This window comes from Acinonyx jubatus, chromosome A2, assembly GCF_027475565.1.
Source record: "Acinonyx jubatus isolate Ajub_Pintada_27869175 chromosome A2, VMU_Ajub_asm_v1.0, whole genome shotgun sequence".
Taxonomy (NCBI): Eukaryota; Metazoa; Chordata; class Mammalia; order Carnivora; family Felidae; genus Acinonyx; species Acinonyx jubatus.
In genome coordinates, this window is record NC_069383.1 from 136359762 (window position 1) to 136379122 (window position 19361).

General features: G+C 43.3%; 1 protein-coding gene across 5 annotated transcripts in view; it reads right to left on the minus strand.

Annotated features, from left to right (window-relative positions):
• PTPRG (protein tyrosine phosphatase receptor type G) overlaps nucleotides 1-19361 on the minus strand; it is a 709728-nt gene that overhangs the window by 44011 nt on the left and 646356 nt on the right. For all 5 annotated transcript variants that reach the window (XM_027039123.2, XM_027039124.2, XM_027039122.2 and 2 more), the window contains 2 exons: nucleotides 13991-14082; nucleotides 662-753 (listed from right to left, as the gene is read on the minus strand). In XM_027039123.2, the coding sequence (XP_026894924.1) occupies nucleotides 662-753; nucleotides 13991-14082 (184 nt within the window). The remainder of the gene's footprint in view (nucleotides 1-661; nucleotides 754-13990; nucleotides 14083-19361) is intronic.

A 19361-nucleotide genomic window follows, 5' to 3' on the forward strand; every position in this document is an offset into this window, starting at 1 on the left:
GCCGCGCTCTACCTTGCTCCCCGCACAACAGTTCTTAGAATCACAAGGGCTGCGTTAACCCGTGTCTTCTCTCCAGGGAGTGACAGTCGCGAGAACGACAACCATCAACCTTCGCACGGGCTTCACGGTTCACCCGGTGCGCTTTCACAGACGTTCAGCATTCACCTCTTCCCACCGTGGGGCCGTCCGTAACGCGAGCGCCACTGTTAAAAGCGAGAGACCCAGGGAATCGGAGAGGAGGTGACTGGCCCGAGGATGAGGAGGCACCCTACCTACCGTGCACTCGACCCCCTCAACACCTCGTGCACCCAGAGACACGAACCCTACCCTCGGTGTGAGGACTACTGGCCCGCTCAGGATTAAGATGAAGACCGGACCGGGGGGCGCTTGCCTCCTCTCTACCCCCGAGTCCGCTCTTCCGTAGAAACGCACGTTCAGGACATGGGTGACCAACTCCCTCTCGCCTAATGTTTACTGGGATGAGAGTGCTGGTCACAGTTGTAAGCGTGACGCAGAAAAGCAGCAGCAGCAGCAGAAAACCGGTCTCCACTTTTCCCACCATTGTTTTGTTATGCCAGAATGAACTCAGCTCCAGTTTCTAACAAGCCTCACACAGTAAGGGTTGGGTCTCCGGAAGTTACTTTTCAGTCTCGAAACCTACCTCAAAATCCTCGGAGAACCCATGCTGGTTATTAGAATACAGCTCACCGATGTGTTTAACAAACTGTTTGACAGGAATGGCTTCCATGTCATCTGTGGGGATAAAATGATATTCAGAGTCACACAGAATACACTTCAATAAAACAAGTAATACGGACAAGGGATTATTAAAGACAAACATTTGACTTTTGCAAAGAGGGCTGTAATTCGGTCACCTGAAGTAGAGGACCTCAAGAAGAGTCTCAGGATGTATTTTACATTTCTATCTCATTATGGTTTTGAATGTCGAGAAGCAAGGTCAAATACAGGTTTGTTTCCTTTTCAAGTATGTAGGGAATTACTTTTTTTTTTTTTTTTTTTTTTACATGTTTTAGGCAATTTACATAGTTAAATGACCGCATGATACTCTCAACTGAAAGTCTGAACCTACCTAAGGTACCTCATTTGTCAAGAAATATTATCACAACCTAAGATTTCTCAAAAATTGCTCTGCAGTGGGGTCCAGCTTGAACTTGGAGCATCTCTCAAGTCGAAGCAATCTTTATACACAATTACAGATCGATGCCATTGTACCAGCTGGCTTCGGGTACAATGCCATCTATGTTTAAATGTTCAAAATTTGAGTTCAAGACAGCTGTGTCTACACGATGCCAAATAATCAGTTTGACTGAATTAACTGGATTTTTTGGGTGTTGACAGACTAGGTAGAGATTCAGGAAGATTCCACTTTCCAATTTATTGCAATGTTGTCACTTCAGAGGGTCGCTTTCGGCTATACGAGCCCAAAGTGTGTTTTAAGCTGCTTTGTCCAGATCCAGCCTGATACTTGAGTACTGGCCACAAAACTGCCACACCCCGCTAACTGGAGCTCCCCAACCTCCTTCCCTCGACCCTCCCCCGCAAATATTTCCTTTTAAAAATACTCTGCTGAATTTGAGATAAACAACAGACATGACATTTACTTTATTCAGAGTGAAAGATCTTTGGCAAACGCACAAACATCTAAACTGCCACAGATGCTTTTCTTAGCAAAGGGTATGAAGATCTGTATGTGTAAATGAGGTCCTACTTTGGCAAGAATGTTATAGATCCAGGCCTGACAATCTGATTTCTCTTCATCTGGTGACAGTTAACATTGACTATGTCATTCCTTCTCTACTTTCTTTCGAGAGAGCAAAGCTCCAGGGTGGCTTTTTGCATCTATTGACATTTTCAAACTTGAATCATTCTTAAGTGGAAAATAGCATCTCTTATACTTTGTTTAAGGAAGGTGATTTATATGTTCATAATCCAAATTGCTTCGCATAGAAACGTTACTTATCAAATAGGTGGTGCTCTGTAAGCACAAATTCTTTCTGTGTGAACAATTAAAGACCTAATCATTTTAATAGGCCACCTTATGAAAAAAATTGCCAAGTTATTTACAAATATTTCAGGATTGAAGATGTTCATGAATATGCAATCATTTTGCACGCCCAAGAAATCTATAGCTCCCATAATGATGTAACCAGCATTAACAAAGTAAGCAGAGCCAAAACGTTTCTCCAGAATATTGAGCAGAATGCACAGTTCAAGAAAAATTTCCAAAATTATCTGACTGACTTCCCTTCAAATGTTTAGGAGTAAGCAAATTCTACAATTAAGATCAAGTGGCAGAGAAATTAAGCTGAGGCTGAAGGGTTAATATGTACAAAACCGGAGTCTCAAGAAGATTAACCCAAAGACACTCACCTTTGGACAAGGGGCAAAACGAGCGACAGACATGAGATACAACGTAACCCTGCGAACACTATAGAATGCAGCCTTCCACTTTATTTAGAAACCTAAAGACACCCCTTTCCGAGGGGGACATCATTAACAGGCATAAATAGGCTGAGGGCAACATTTATCCCATGATAGCTTAGAATTTTAGAATTCCAATAAATTTACGGTGCACAGGGACTGTAGTTTAAAGAACGAGAACACAACAGGTCAGTTTTAGAGCTATTTTACTCTGCAGAGTCAAAAAACAAAAAAGGGCAAAACCCACGGCATTTCAAAGGCCAAAGCCCACCTCAAGTCATTAAAAAAAAAATGCTTTTAGGGTAACTATCATTTTTTTCTTTTCTGCCAATTGCTCAGGTATAGTATTCAAGCTAATGCCATACGTGCTCAGAAATCAGTCTGCCTGCTATCCCCCGTGGCTAGAGCAGGAGAAATCCAGCAGAGCTCAGTATGATAATCATGGAAATATATGACTCACTAGTGTCTCCAATTAGCTTCTTCATCCAAGGAAGTGTAACCACACCCCTCTGCATTTCCAGGCACCACCAGTAACGTCACGAAACTACCAACAGGCACGCGCGCGCGCACACACACACACCCACACACGCTCAGCACGGACCACCACCAGCTACCCAGGTAACATGGTATTTGTCTTTCAATCAAGATACATGAAGCTGAAGGGTCATAAATCTTTTTTTGTCAATATTACGATGAATATAAGGCTATGACTAATGCAAAGTCCTAATAGTTTTCCTCTTAAATTTCTCTCAGCAAGAACCAGATAATTAGAAAATTACCGTAACTAGCAGAAGGCCAAGCAATTGGGACAGCAGCATAGACCTGATCTCAGCTTTTATCTGGAAAAACCCTGTGGTGTTAGAGGTCATCCATATGAAAGATGCTTTTTCACCGAAGTATGTTCCGTTGCTGAACGCAGAGGACATTAGCAGCACTAACTATGGACGAGGCACTTTTCTATGCCCTTTAGGTGCATTAACATGTACTCAAATCCTCTCAACAACCCTGGGAGATAGAGGCTATTTTCCTACCCATCTCACAGTTGGGAAAATAAGCTCAGAAAGATTAACTAAAAGCTGGACCATGGCAGGGGAAGTGGGTCGCGGATCCAAGGTCAAGAGAGAATGGCTGCCGTCTGTGTATATGGGCCGAGTGAATGGGAAACCACTGGAGGAGGCATTTCCTGAGCACCCAGGACTTATCCGGACATTAGGGAGATGGTCTCTGCCCAAGGGCACATTTGTGTTGGAGAAGCAATGAACGTAAGCAGGTGCGGGCAAGAACAGCATGTAATTACATGGTGAAGACTCCAAGTGCCATAAAAGGGAGGGGTTTGATGACTCAGAGCAAACATAAAGGTTACCGATGTAGTGCTGATAAAGAAAACTATGAGCTGGCATCAAAGGGAAGAGGTTTGGCCTCCAGGTTAGATGGGAGATTGTTAGGATATATAATGAAACGGTCTCAAGATAGAGTGGGTATAATGAGAACAGAATCAGCGTTTATTAAGCCCTAGACTGGTTACCAGGGACTGTGCTAAATGCTTTCGGTATATTTATCTTTACCAGAACTACGTGAAGGGGGCATTGTTATCCTCATGTTACACAGGAGGTAACGGAAGCAACATGTCCAAAGCGACCGATAACTCAGTAGGCAGAGCTGAGATCTGAACCCTGGTGCAATGAATGCAAAGCTCTTTCTCCTATGTGCTGTGATACATAACTTGTCTACATTCTCCGATTTCAAGGAAGAACAAGGAGTTAAACCGAGTATCTTGGTTTAATTAGAGTCCCTTGGATAAAATGTTATGTTTAAATTTTGTGCCAGCGTTTTTTGTTTCAAGTCTTTAAGTTCCAGTTAGTTAACATATAGGGTAATATTGGCCTCAGGAGGAGAATTTAGTGATTCATCACTCACCTGTAACACGCAAGTGCCCTCCTTAATATCCATCATACACCTAGCTCAGGCCTTGCCCACCTCCCTCCGTCAACCTTCGGTTTGTTCTCTATAGTTAACAGTCTGTTGGGGCACCTGGGTGGCTTAGTTGGTTAAGCATCTGACTCTTGATTTTGGTTCTGGTTCTCATGGTTTGCGAGATCAAGCCCCGCGTGGACTTTGCCCTGACGGCAAAGAGCCTGCTTGGGATTCTCCCTCTCTCCCCCTCTCTCCAAAGAAATAAACTTAAAAAAAAACAAAAGTCTCTTGTAGTTTGCTTCCCTTTTTTCCCCTTCTCCTATTTACTTCTAGAATTTTCATATAGCGAAGATTTAAATTCAGCAAAAATGAGAGTACTGCTTTTATCGTTAAATCATCCTGTTATAAAGTGCTTGGTATAGTCAGCTGAGAATCAGCACCTTAAGGGTAAGATTGTTATGTGATATTACTATTTATACTTTGTTCCAAGATTTCGGCCTTTGGTGGCTGGAATTAAACTTCATATACAAGAGACCTTTTATTTTGGGCAGTCCACAACGAAACATCCTCATGTACCACTTCTGAGGAAGCCTGGAATTGGTCTCTGGTTTGTAGGTACCCAAAGCAGAGCGTTGGAAGACTCAAGACTGTTGACCTTGAATACAACACTGTAAGGAACAAAGAACACACGGAACACAGAGAGAGGCTACTTCCAAATCTAGTTATGTCTCTGTTGTACTTGCATCTTTGGAGCCATTAGTGGGAAATCACCCATACATTGGTGTATGGTTCTAAGCTACTTTCATAATCTTAGTTTGCCTTCTTTTATTCTTCAGGAGTAACAGATAAACAAAAGGGGAAAAACTTCACTTTCTTGTCTGTCTTCGCACAAGTAAATAAATCATTTTGAAAAAAGAAAGAAAGTCAGTAGCCAAGGCCGTTCTTGAACTGAACATCAGCCACAGGGAGGTGCTGCAGACAGGGCTCAGCCTGTCAGGCAGCTCTGTGGCAGGGTATTTAGCCTGTAACTCGGTAAGATTGTGTAGCGTCCTTCTTCTCGGTTACTGATGATGGAAAGCATTCTGCGTGTATCAGGCACCTCGGGGAAATGGTGGCCAGAGCAAGATGGCCTGGTGGTGGGACTTCAAACTCTCTGCGGTTCTTTTTCCTCATCTGTGAAATGCGAATAACTACCTAACACATAGTGTTACAAAAAGCAGATGAGTGCTTGGCATTTACTAAATGCTTTGTAACTCATTTATTGTCGGGTGCTAATTGCTTTATATGCACAGCCCTATAATTTCGGGGGGTGATTACCCATTTTATAGACAGGCAAACTGACTACAAGAGACCAAAGAGCTTGGCCAATGTCCACTGTCATTATCAACTGGTGGGGCCCAGGCCAACTCCACAGTCTCATCTCTTCTACCTTATTTCAAGTCTCTCGACCTTCAATTGAACGTACACGGTTAGAGGGCAGAAAACCACAATAATGCATTTTAAAGAAACTTTGACTTATAACGAATGAAATGATACACTTTGGCTTGAAGAGGAAGCTTCCGTAAACCTGGAGAATTCACACTAATATTCTGGTCACCGTGATGATGTCAAGTAAAAAAAAAAAAAAGTGTTGTAGTGTTTACCTTCTGGCCAAGATGCTCAGTGCTGGGGTCAACTGGCTTAACGTCTATTTTAGAAAATACCGTACTGGCAGGGTGTGGGTACATAAAGAATTACAATGAACATTCCAGAGGGCCTTAAGTCACCTACTCTGCCACCAATCTCTGTGAAGTTTGTTTAATCCATTCAAGTTCCTGCAACCCTATGGCAAATCCCAACCCAATCTGTCCTCTGGCAAATTTATAAGAAGAACCTATAAAGCCCCAGCAGAGTCACTGGATCAAGTCACTCCTGCTCAGAGCTTACCCTTGGTCCCCCAAGTCCCACAACAGGATTGTCAACCTCCTCTCTAGTGCATAGTCCCGGATTTCAGGAACAACTCAGTCCCTTCTTGTGTCTGTGCTCTCAGTTCCCAGAAGCCAAGTTCAGGTCTCTGTCTGCACTTGGTAATACCTCTGTGTCCACTTAGGAAGATAAAGCAAACATGAAATAAAGGAACATTACCGCGATTTTAGTTTCCGAGTTAGGGCACAACAAATAGATTTTTGTCTAAATCAGACTCTTTGGATGCAAGGAGTGTTGCAGAGATTGGAACATTTTATTTCCTGCCATAAAAAGAAATCTCTTTTCATTTATGACACAATGAAGTCAATAAAGAAAAGGCTTCATTATAGTCAAAAGACCAATGAATCTCCTTTGGAGATAATCTCTGTATAAATAAAATATGCCAACGAGGTTGGTTTAATCCCAAGGGTTTTAAACTGCGTGTTTAAAATCCCTTTATATGCTGGCACCCTGCTGTAGCAAGTGACCTTCAAATTATTCAGATGTATTTTAACTGCTGGAAAGGCATGAATCATTTCTGGATTTCCAAGCTACTGGTTAGCAGCAACATTTTGTTTTCTAGTGCTCTTATTAGCAAGTTGGATGTTCTAATTTCCAGAAAAAAGCATTTCTAAGGACATTTGTGCTTGACAATATGCAGATTTGGAAAAGCCCTTACAACATTCTCTCTAATCAGGTTAATTTAATGAACTAAGTTTTGATTTTAAAAAGCTATAATGTAAAGAAAGTCTAAAAGAATAATGCAATACAGTGGAAATAGTTTACAGATGACGTATGTATGTGACACTTCAATAGCTGCAGTGAAAATATTACTGAAGTTTGTCATTTAAAAGGAGTATCTCAAGATTGGAAACTCTAGATTTTTAAAAGTAGTTGCAGAGGTTAAGGATAATATGGATCTTAATGGAAATGTGTGACCACTTTAGTATCTTAAAAATGTCTTAGAAATAACTACCTGAGAAAGCATTTTGAGAGGACGGACAGCTAAGTTACTGCATTCTATTATGCTTAACTCTCCCAGGGTGACAATGGAGAACCATTCGATTTTGGAAAGCAATTAGTGAAAAAAAAATACTGAGTCAAAGCTTCCCCCCTTTTTTAAAGTTTACTTTTGAGAGAGAGAGAGAGAGAACAAGTGCATGTCAGAGCAAGCATGAGTGGGGGAGGTGCAGAGAGAGAGAGAGGAGACAGAGAATCCCAAGCAGTTTCTGAGCTACCAGTGCAGAGCCCAATGTGGGGTTTGAACTCATGACCAGTGAGATCAAGACCTGAGCCAAAATCAAGAGCTGGATGGACACTCAACTGACTCAGCCACCCAGGCGCCCCAAGAGTCAACGCCCCTTTCATTCTGCACAAGTTAAGAGTTCAGCCTACCTGGAAAACCAACCAACTGGCCAACAAACCAACCACTTTTCCCAAATATCATATATGGAATAGGCACTATAATTCCAAATTTTCCTGATGAAAGAATTGATGACACTTCTGTAGTGATGAACATAACTTCAAAAACACTTCTGGGGCACATGGGTGTTCAGTTGGTTAAGTGACCGACTCTTGATCTTGGCTCAGGTCATGATCGTGGTTCATGGGGTCGAGCCCTGAGTTGGGCTCTGTGCTTTTAGCATGGAGCCTGCTTAGGATTCTCTCTTTCCCTCTCTCTCTGCCTCTCCCCTGCTCTCTTTCTCTTAAAATAAATACACTTAAAAAAAAAAAACACTTCCTTAATTTCTTTCATGTTGGATAAATACTCTTGCATTAGAGGAGTTTTTGTTGTTGCTTTTTATTAATGTTTTTAAAAATTTTTTTAAACGTTTTTATTTATTTTTGAGATAGAGAGAGACAGAGCGTGAGCAGGGGAGAGGCAGAGAGAGAGGGAGACACAGAATCGGAAGCAGGCTCCAGGCTCTGAGCTGTCAGCACAGAGCCTGATGTGGGACTTGAACTCACAGACCATGAGATCATGACCTGAGCTGAAGTCAGACGCTCAACCGACTGAGCCACCCAGGCGCCCGTTTTTTATTAATGTTTGAGAGAGAGCAGGTGCGCGCTTGTGCATGTGGGAGAAGGGCAGAGAGAGGGAGAGATTGCCAAGCAGGGTCTGTGCTCGGTACAGAGCCTGACATGCGGCTCAATCTCACAAACTGTGAGATCATGACCTTAGCTGAAATTAAGAGTCAGACACTTAACCGATTAGGCCACCCAGGCGCCCCTAGAGGAGTGCTTTCTAATACTAACCCACCTTAGCCACCATATTCACATTCTGTAGCATTTCCACGTTGTACAGAAGTCCAGGGGAGATCAGGAAAAAATGGCTTCATCCTTACGAGACTATCTTTGCTATGTTAAATCAGAAGAACACACGGAAGATTCTAAACTCCTAAAATTTCAATGAGATGAGTACAATAACTCAGAATTCTTCAAAAAGTCCTATAAATGGCTATCTCCCAGGGATGATTATCAATTAGCAAAGCTTTCCTTAACCATTTGCCTATTTTGTAATACTTCTCACAAAGTTAGTGTAACTTAGTGATCCCACTTATGCTTTGGGATTTAAAGGCCACGACTGTTTGTTTATGAATTTTAACCACAGCAGATTCATCCAAAAGTCTGAATCTATTTGTGAATTTCTCCCCAAGTCATTAAAACACACAGGCCTCTTTTTGCACAGGGAGTGGAGGTATCAGTGGGTGGAGTGTCTTTTTCATAGGAAGAAAATAGAAATGACTGCAGGACAAAAGTGCAGATGAGTTTTTGATATGGAAGAAACTTCAGCAAAATAAGGAAACTGTTCAGGGGGATGAAGGAGAACTTAATGGAGAAGCAAATGGTCAGTGCTGGTGAAAGAAGATAAGGATCTAGAGCTCAGAAAGACTACACATGAATATTTGAAAAGGCCTTGATTTCATGAAACAACATCCAAACGAGGAGCCTGAAGTCTTGAGAGATCAGAACTGTCAGAAGAACATGCCAACAGGGGTGGAGCCTTTTCTAGGCATCTGTCCTTTGAAGCCACACAGCCGATTCCAGTGCGGACTCCAATGCATTCCAATGCTAACTCTGTGTAACCTTGAGCGAATTAACAGTGTCTCTGAGCCTCAGTTTCCTCATCTCTAAGGGAAGGATATCAATGGCACTGGTCTCTATAGGATTGCAGTGAAAATAAACCATGTCGTCAGTAAATGCTCAATACACGTTACATGATGATGATTTAAAAACATTTTTTTTTAAATTTATTCATTTTTTTGAGAAACAGAGAGAGACAGAACATGAGCGGGGGAGGGGCAGAGAGAGAGGGAGACACAGAATTCGAAGCAGGCTCCAGGCTCTGAGCTGTCAGCACAGTGCCGGATGCGGGGCTCGAACTCACTGGCCATGAGATCACGACCTGAGCTGAAGTCGGGACCCTTAACTGACTGAGCCACCCAGGCGCCCCATGTGATGATGGTTTCTTAAAGAGGTTCAATGTAAAGGAAGTTCTAGGAGCAGACCTCATTCCATAGTCTACAGTGCTGACCCACAAGTTTTATTTTGTAACAGTTTGGTGCCTGATGGCTTTTCAATCGTACCCTGTGGCATACGTTTTTAACCAGTATAATGGCTCAGTTTACTATAGTGTTTGCCTGGAAATAAATAAATAAGTAAACAAATAAATTTAAGTTTATTTAGAGAAAGAGTGTGAGTGGGAGAGGGGCAGAGAGAGAAAGGGGGGGGGAGCACAGAGAGAGAGAGAGAGAGAGAGAGAGAGAGACAGAGAGAGAGAGAGAGAATCCCAAGCAGGCTCCATGCTGTCAGCCCTCAGGCCAGCAAGGGCTCAATCCATAAGATCGAGCCATGAGATCATGACCTGAACTGAAATGAAGAGTTGATCGCTGAACCTACTGAGCTACCCAGGTGCCCCTGGAAATACTGGAAAAACCAGTACCTGGAAAATATCTGAAAAACTCATTTTTTAAATAATCAGTTATAGGACATAAGGAGTTCAGGTGATAAAGTTCATAAATCAGAAGGCCAGTAGTCCTGTTACTAGGTTTTGAACAAGAAGAAAATCTAACAGGTCTACTGGGGAGAACAAACATTCCATATGAGTTCTATAAATATCCTACCATTTTTGGAAATATGAACGATGACATAATTCCTAGGGTAAACCATTCGGAATGACCCCATGGGGGTCTCCACCAGGGAAAAGTTGGGTTGAAAGCTTCATCAGAGTGAAAATAACTCACGAATTTGTTAAAAACTGCGTTTTTCTTACATTGACTTTCTTACGCAGGACACAGTTGTGTGCTAATAAGCAGAAGAAACCATAAGAATAAACAGAATCGTGGATTGTTAACGTGAATCACAAATTACAAAATATTTTACAAATACAACTACTCAACGGAACAGTGGGGGTTTTGTTTAAGGAAAATTAGAGAATGTGATTAACTTAAAAACTCTTTCAAGAAAGGTTATGTAAAATAACTCTCTCCCAGTTAAGGGAGACAGACACGCGTTGATCTGTATTGGCATGTGCCCAGGGAAGGCTGTGTGGTCTGTGAAAACAGAAAGACTGGTCTCACTCTCGGGTTCTCCAGGTCCTTGACCATCACACCGCCCTGCAGATTTAAACTGATTCATTTGTACAGAGGTGTTCCAGCTCCTCAAGGATGCGTTTCCTATGTCAAGGGAGGTACCACTGAACTCCATGGATTTCTCAACCAGTGGAGAACCTGAAGCAATTTTCACCCCACGCACTTACACTACCAGTATGAATCAGGAAAAACTCCCAGTTAAAAAACGCCCTCGGATTCTGAGTACAGAAGTCCCCCCTCATCCGAGGTTTGTTACCTGCCATCAGCCGTGGTCCAGAAGCAGGTGATCCTTCTCCTGAGGTCTGGTTAGAAGGACAGTAGTAGCGGAATGCGAGGTCATTCACCTCGCTTCGTCTCGTCACACAGGTATTCTATCAGCTCACACCATCACAAGGACGGTGAGTAGCGCAGAGTATTTTGAGAGAGACCGTGTAACTCTAATTACAGTGTATTGTGATAGCTGTCCTATTTTATTATCAGTTACTATTGTTCATCTCTTCCTATGCCTGATTTATAAATTAAACTTTATCACAGCTATGTATGTGTAGGAAAAAACAGTATATATAGGGTTTGAGGAGATCTGCAGTTCCCGGCATCCACTGGGAGTTGCAGGGCGTATACCCCACGGTGAAGGGGGGCAGGGGGACTACTCTATTTACCTTGGTGACTCAACAGGTAGCTGGGAAACGAGGCAGAAAACTCTCGAAAGCCTTTCCGGTGTGAAACACCTTACCCAGAGGTGTGGCAAGGCAGGCATGACTGATGGCATTTTGTGAGGCTTCCGGTGAAAGGAACATCCTCAAGTCCAAGGCAAAGAGCAAGGCGTGGCAGACCACACCCAGTGCGCGTGGTTCAGTGTTTGGGACCATCTTAACCTGAGTACCATGCAAATGCTCACTCTCCAAGGCTCCTGGGATGAATAATACCAGAATTTGGGAAGGAAAGCTTCAACAACGGATGTTTCTGGCTTATAGTGTCCAAAATGCTTTTATAACATAGTATCTCGTGTGATTTTTATCACTGCCTCAAGTGCAAGGAGATCAAGTATCCTGTTCACTTTACAGATTTCTGGGAACTAAGGCTCACAGAGGTCAATGTACTGACCAAAGGTTTCATGGTGGAGGCAGCGGGGGGGACTGCAGATTTTCTGATTCCCTATCCAGTGAGAAAAGAAAATAAAAACTGAAGAACAGCCCCAAGAAGTATCTCACGATTTAGCCCTTTAAAACAGATTTCGGGGCGCCTGGGTGGCTCAGTGGGTTGAACGTCTGCCTTCGGCTCAGGGCGTGATCTCATGGTTCGTGAGTTCAAGCCCCACATCAGGCTCTGTGCTGACAGCTCAGAGCTTGGAACCTGCTTCGGATTCTGTGTCTCCCCCTCTCTCTGCCCCTCCCCCACTCATGCTCTGTCTCTCTCTCTCTCTCTCAAAAATGAGTAACAAACATTAAAAAAATTTTTAAAACAGATTTCAACCGCACAGCTACCCAACGGCTGTGTTTGTCAGATGAAAATCAGTTCACAGGGAGAGAGGCTCCTAGGAATTTTCCAGAGTTCAACACGTACTCTAGGTGACGCAAGAGGAAAATGATTATATACATGCCAGTGCACAAATCCCGTGGTGTCAACAAAACTACTTACTCCATGCAAGTGGAAGACTAAGGCTTGCGGTCTGCTGCTTCTCCTCTCAAAGGCAAGAGTGCAATTTCCTCCATCGAGACCCAAGGGTGACGGTCAGTCAAGAAAGGAGGGTGACACAACACCCGTCCTGTTTGTCTAGGAACTATTTAGCAGCCATGAAATAGCCCAGTCGGAACTTAACCAGAGACTCTTCTGCTACCCCTTGTTTCTGTGTGACAAGCTTTAGGGACAGAAGCTGACCAGGAAGGAGAAAACACAGCCAAGCTCAACAATAGCTAATGACTTAACATACACGGACACATAAAGGTCCAATTAAATCCCCAACCATAACTGCACCTCGTGAAGATTTTTAAACAACAGAAGCATTCCTTGGTAGTGAGAGAATGACTGTACCTCTGAGCTTCGCAGATAGAGCCTTTCAAGAACCTGAAGAAAGGTCTGCTGACGTTAACTCACTTATTCATTCATTCAGAGAGTTAAAGAATGCTTACTATATGCCAGCTATTATTCTCACACCAAGGAGACATCCACTTGCCTTTATGAAGCTCTCAGTGTAGGTGGAAGAGACGATGCACCAACAAGGGCAATACATGGGATATTCGACGGTGAAGACCATTCTGGAGAAAGAGGGGAGCTGCAGGCGTGTGGGACACTACTACAAGCAGTGCCTCAGTTTACAAAGATATAACGTCAGGAGGATGGATGTCTGAGAGATCTAAAGACAGATATTCACAAGGACGTAATGAAACCCAGAGGAAGAGAGTTCAAATCTGGCAAAAAGGAAGGGACACCAGATAAACACGGTGGGAGCCATCTCCAATTCCCACGTCTCCTCTGTTACAACGAACCGGCTCCTGACCTCCTCAAGGTTTATGTCATTTGCTTGGATTTACTCCAGTGCATTCCACCAGTCCCTACCCCTCACGCTGACTGAGCGTTTCACCTTTTCACCTGAGGACAAATGAAATATGTCCTGGACCAAGAATGTATCCCTAGACTTCCACCCCAAATCTTAAGAACCGAAACTGCCAACGCTAAGATTAACTATTTTCAGAGTAAGGAATCTTAGGAGAAAACGCAAGAGAAATGTAGCAACAAATTGTGATTAAAAAAAAAACAAACAAAAAACGTAAGCACAAATTGCCTATCAAAATGAAACTCAGTCCAAGTGGCTCACCAGTATCTCTGCTCTCCCTTTTGTCTACTGTTACTTCCCCTCCCTGCACGGGAGTCTATTCTGTGGATTAACTCCTAGGCATTCGTTCCTCTTAAAGGGGACTTCATCACGCCGCAGATATGCAAAGAAGCAAAGATTTCATTAAAGCACCCTGAGTTAAGGATCTCTTAGGGCAAGCTTTAAAAGGCTATGAAAATAATATTTTGTCATGGCTGTCACACACAAGTACAAGCAGAAGAGAAAAACAATTAGCCTATTGGAAATAAGAGGGTGTCTTACTTACCCGGAATAGGAATGATAGGGATACTTTCATTGGGGACCACCCGAGGTGAATTGCTATCTTCCACATAGAAATGAGCTGTCTGAAAACATTTTCTGTGTAGGGAAGAGAAAAACATGCAAACAGTGAGACCAGAGAAAATACACTTTGAGTTCATTTTTCAATTCTTCTTTCACAGATTTCAGCAGCTTTAAATATCACACAGCACTGAGTGCAAACCCATGGAAAAGCAACAAGATTTAAGGACAACATTCAGTCTATGGGAAGAACCCCCGATAGCTGCAGAATATTTACTTTTTATTGTACCAGATCTACCCTGAGAGTCAAAAGGCAAAGTCTCAGTGGTGAACCACTCAAATACATGAGAACTTGGCACCAATGTCGTCAACCTGCTGCACAAACTGTTTGGATTACCCCCAAATATTTCTGAGTTTGACCTGTTACAGAAGAGTAATTTGGTATTCGAAACCTCTAGCACCAAGTTCAAAACCAAACCTCAAACCCTCCCGAATTCAGTCATCAAACAGCCCAAGTACACAATAGCACCACATTGTTAGTGCTTAGCAAAGGCCCCCCAAAGCTGCAGTCAGCGCTGTAAGAGGGTCAGAGGGCTTTAAGGGGGCAAGCACTCACTATCCGAGGTCCCTGCCAGACCACCTCAGAGGGAAAAACCTGCAGCTCTTAGGTGCCACCTGCCTGTTTTCGCTTTTATTTTACCTGTACTTCAGGCAAAGCAGGGAGCAAACACTGGTCATCATAGGACAGGCAGTGAACAGAAAAGCCATCGGCAGCTTACTCAGCCTCTGCCTACTGATGCTGGCTGGCCCTCGGCTTTCCAGCGTCCACGTCACCGCTCATTGCGGCCCTAATGAGCTGCCGGAAGCACAGGCTGAATATTTAATGAGGCTGCTCAGCGTGAATGGCTATTGTGACCAGAGAAGGGTCCCTGTTCATCTGGCGGAGGGGCTTCACAATAGCTGGCCCTGCTGCTGGGTCTTTTAGCCAAGCAGGCGGCATCCTTCTGGTGCTCGGTGTCCCTGGGATCCAGCCCGCTCCTCTGGCGCCTCGCACCAAGCCCTGTTTATACACACCACAGCTTTGCTTTTCCTGGGGGCTGCATTCCAATCGCTAGAGTTAAGTCAACTTTTCTTCAGAGCTGTCTCTGCTCATCTAATCCAAAGTATCCTGGGATGATTCTGTTGGGCACAGCATTTTTCTTTAAGCAGTGCCTGTTTCCAGACGGAAAGAAGCTCTAACCAATTGTACATTTGGGCACTGTTCTAGAAGCAATCTGGATGGCTGTTCCACGCCATTAGGGGGTTCTGAACATAAGTCACTCCTACTCGGCACATGTCTAGCAGGACTGCTCTTGCAGAAGGCTGAAACAATGATTTTTTTTTCTATGACTTGCCGGCATTTGTACTAGAAATAATAAAACAAGTTTCCATTATGCATCGTTAGCTGCCTTTACTTAAATTTGGAAAGAATGCCAGTCAGTTTGATTTCAGCTACGTGGATATGAAATGAACAAAGTATTTTAGGGCTCTAGTAATAATTGAATCTTCTACTGAAGGTGAAAATGATGGAAACCCATGTGAAAAAAAAAAACCCACATGATTTTCTTGTCTGAGGGAGTAGCTTCTTTCTGTTTCTAAATTAGTCATCAAGTTTTCTAGTCTTGGATTCCTCCCTCTACCAAATTTGCAGATTTCCAGAAGGCAGCGTTAAAGTTAAACAAAGGTGACAGACTTCAGCAATGAGATAGAACCTTAACGACCCAGTGTCCTAGCTGAAGAAAACCTGCTTTTGTTGAGATACTGGACCATTCAAGTATTTACTAGCCCCAAGAAGTGCTAACACTGAAACAAATGACATTCAATTTACCAGGTCAGACTTCAACTAGAAACACATACACGCGCGCGCGCACACACACACACACACACACACCAAATAAGTCTCCTGTTTTAAGACATAATTACCATACCTATTCAACTACTAACATACAAAGCTATTAGTAGAAAGAACTGTTATCGGCCAAGGGACTGTTCAAGCCAAGTGACTTAGAAAGGAAAAACTATATTGTAGATTCTTTTTCTGGAAGAAGGCAGGCAGACTGTTCACTCACTGTTACATGCGGCTCCACAGTCTCTTTGGGAAAAATAAATAAATAAATGAAAGCAGCGTGTACTGAAGCACATCACACCCTAGTGCCCCATGTGCTGTTTATAATGGATTTTCCCTGGAGCAAAATAACCCCGTGATTATCAGACACAAGCACAGCCCTGCGGATGAAGGTCAGAAACCTGGGAGACACGGGTCTTCACATCTAAGTACCTTGATGCACGTCATACATTCTTTCTTCCCACACAGGAACTTGGGGGGGGGGTGGCGCGTACCTACCTACAGACCTTCGGGGAAATGCCTTCCCTTAGAATAATGGTTTCAGCAGACTGAGCAAACATTTATTCAGCACCTACAGCACAGTGTGGCGCGTGCAGATAATGCCTTCTCTGCAATAGAAGCTCTGCAATAAAGCTCTCTTGCCTAGAAGCTTTAAAACCACTTCCTTAAGCCTGGCTAAGCATTCGAAGTACATACATAAAACATGATGTCAGCAGAAAAATTAGGAAATACACATGAACAAAAGGGAAAGAAATCAATTAAAATGACTCCACATCCTCCGCCTAGGGATCATTACTATTAACCTTTTGGGGTACAGCCTTCCATGCTTTTCCTCTCTTATTACTGTCCCTTGATCACCGGTGGTGAGGGGCCAGGGCAGTCTGACCAACAAGACAGACAAGGTGCCTCGTTCTCATGGTGAAAATCCGCAACTAACAAGTAAACAAGTGATTTCAAACAGTCCAGGGCGACGAAGAAGGTAAAACAGGATGAGGTGCCACTGGGGTGGAAAACTACCTGAAGAAGGTTAGCCTCGGGAAGCCGTAGGGGAAGACTTTCTAGGCAGATCAAGTAGCTGGAGCCACACAACGGCGTGAGCTTGCGTGTTGTAGGAACTGAATGGAAACCAGAGGTAAGAGTAGGGAAGGGCGGTAAGAGGAAAGGGGGGGACGAGTGGGCAAGAGCAGATCATACCTGATCCAAGACCGCAAGCTTCACTGGAGTCTTTGGAAAATGGAAAGCTAACAAAGGGCTTTAGTCAGTGGAGGGGCACCGTCAGACCTGCCTCCTTCCAGGTGCTCGTTTGGGCTGCTATGTGATGAGTGGGGAATAGGGCACCAAGGATGGGGCGGGGAGATCCCTGAGGGGCTACATCTCACTCAAATACAGACGCACAGGCCGTTTTCTCTTTTGTCCGTAACAAAAAATCAATCATACTGTACCTGACTCTTTTATAACAAATAGGAACTAATAAACTCATTAATGCTTGCTTCATCCTCCATTTTATGGATGAACCACATGGTTAGAGATTTAGTCCCTTAATCACTAATTACTGGAGGTCTACTTTCAGTGAGGGACTGATTCAGGTTCTAGTTTAGTGTCAACTTTTCACTACCGTTGACCACACTGGTGTGAATTCTGTTTGTGTACAAATTATACACTGTGGGTTTAATGATGAAGAAAAGCAGTTGGTTCAGGGTCAACATCACATGACATTGTATCTTAACTCACTCCTTTCAGAGAAGTCCCACGAGAGACTGTTTTTGGCCTTTAGTAGTGTCCAGGGATAAACAAGTAAAGGTAGGGATTTTGAAAAAGAAGGAAAAGAAACTCAAATTTTAATGCCTCTTAAATGTTTCAACTGCGATGTGTTCGAAGAGTCAGTACTGTCTCTAGTTTTGGAGAATGGAGATAAAATTTCTGAAAATGCTCACGTGTGTCCCTGTGCATGCAATTTCCAATTTCTGGGCAGGTCCAATTCACTCTAAAAATGCCTCCCTGAATCAAAGATTGTGGATCAGAAAGGGCCATTTTCTAAAAGTATGATTTCTTCACAATGAACACTGGTTTATGCAAATACCTTAAAAAAGGGAAAACAATGAAGTGGACCATGTTTGGAATGAAAAATATATTTACAAGTTTAATTACCACTTATAGTTTGCTGGGTCCTCACCATATACCTTATATTCTTACCTTTCCCCCTTTTTTCTTCCCTTCCATGCTGCACACTCCCCCTCCCCACCCCCATAACTAACATGCACCCTTTAAGGAAGTGACGATAGATGTTTTTTTTTCATTGACCTGACTGGCTTAACAATGATTCAAATTAGGTAACTTCTGCTTCCCCTAATCTACTTTGCAACATATATTCTCCTGAAACATAGATTCCCCAGTTTAGGTATACCTCAGCTTTTGGGGGGGGGGGTCCTTAAATCAGTCAGTCTCTCTCTCTCTCAGATGCATGCGTGTGTGTGCATGTGTGTGTATGCACAAACGCACACACAGGCACACCAGTAAGGTTTCAATCAAGTGATGGTTATCAATGAACAGTACATATGTATCTCTTTGGTTTGGGAAGCTTTTTTAAAAAAAGTTTATTTATTTTGAGAGAGATGGGGGCGGGGAGAGAAAGAACAAGCAGGAGTGGGGCAGGGGCGGAGAGAAGGGAGAGAGAGAATCCCAAGCAGGCTCTGAGCCATCAGCTTGGAGCCTGACACGAGGTTCGATCTCATAAACTGTGAGATCACGACCTGAGCCGAAATCAAGAGTTGAGCGTTTAACCAACTGAGCCACCCACGTGCCCCATGGTTTGGGGAGCTTTTAAAGCACCCATGCTGGATGAGCCCCACTCCTACTGATTCCAGCTGAACAGTTCCAGGGTGCGGCAAAGTCCTGTGTCATCTAGAAGAACCACCCCGCCCCATGGAGGCTGGTATGTAGTGCCCCCAGTTAAGAAGCACGGTGATACAGGGAAAATGGTTCCAGACCCTCCAGTGCTCTAAGAAAGCCACTGAAGAAATAAAATAATCTCAAACGGCACGTACCATAAAAGGGACCATAAAAGTAAGCCTAGAATTTATAGGGTCCCAGATGGGCTAAAAAACTGTAGTTAAGAATTCAAGGATGTTAACATAATCCTCTCAAATACAGAAAAAATAAACTGTATTTCACATACTTTTAAATAAGAATCTGAAAGGTCTTCTGCTCCATTTCTGTTGGAACCTAAGTTCTCAGAAATAGGCTGGCATTTCTCGAAGGTGGAGTGGAGTGTTCTGCCATCCATACTGAGGAAGTGTTTTCTCAGATCACAGATTTCTCAAATTCAAGTTTCTCCTCCTAAAGCTACTCTTCAAACCACCTTTGTGGGCTGCTCTGCTTATCTGCCAGCAAATTAAATTTTCATTTTTCCCATGCAACTGAATTGGTCAATATTTACTTCTAAGTTCACGAATGTTCTGACGTCCTGATTCCA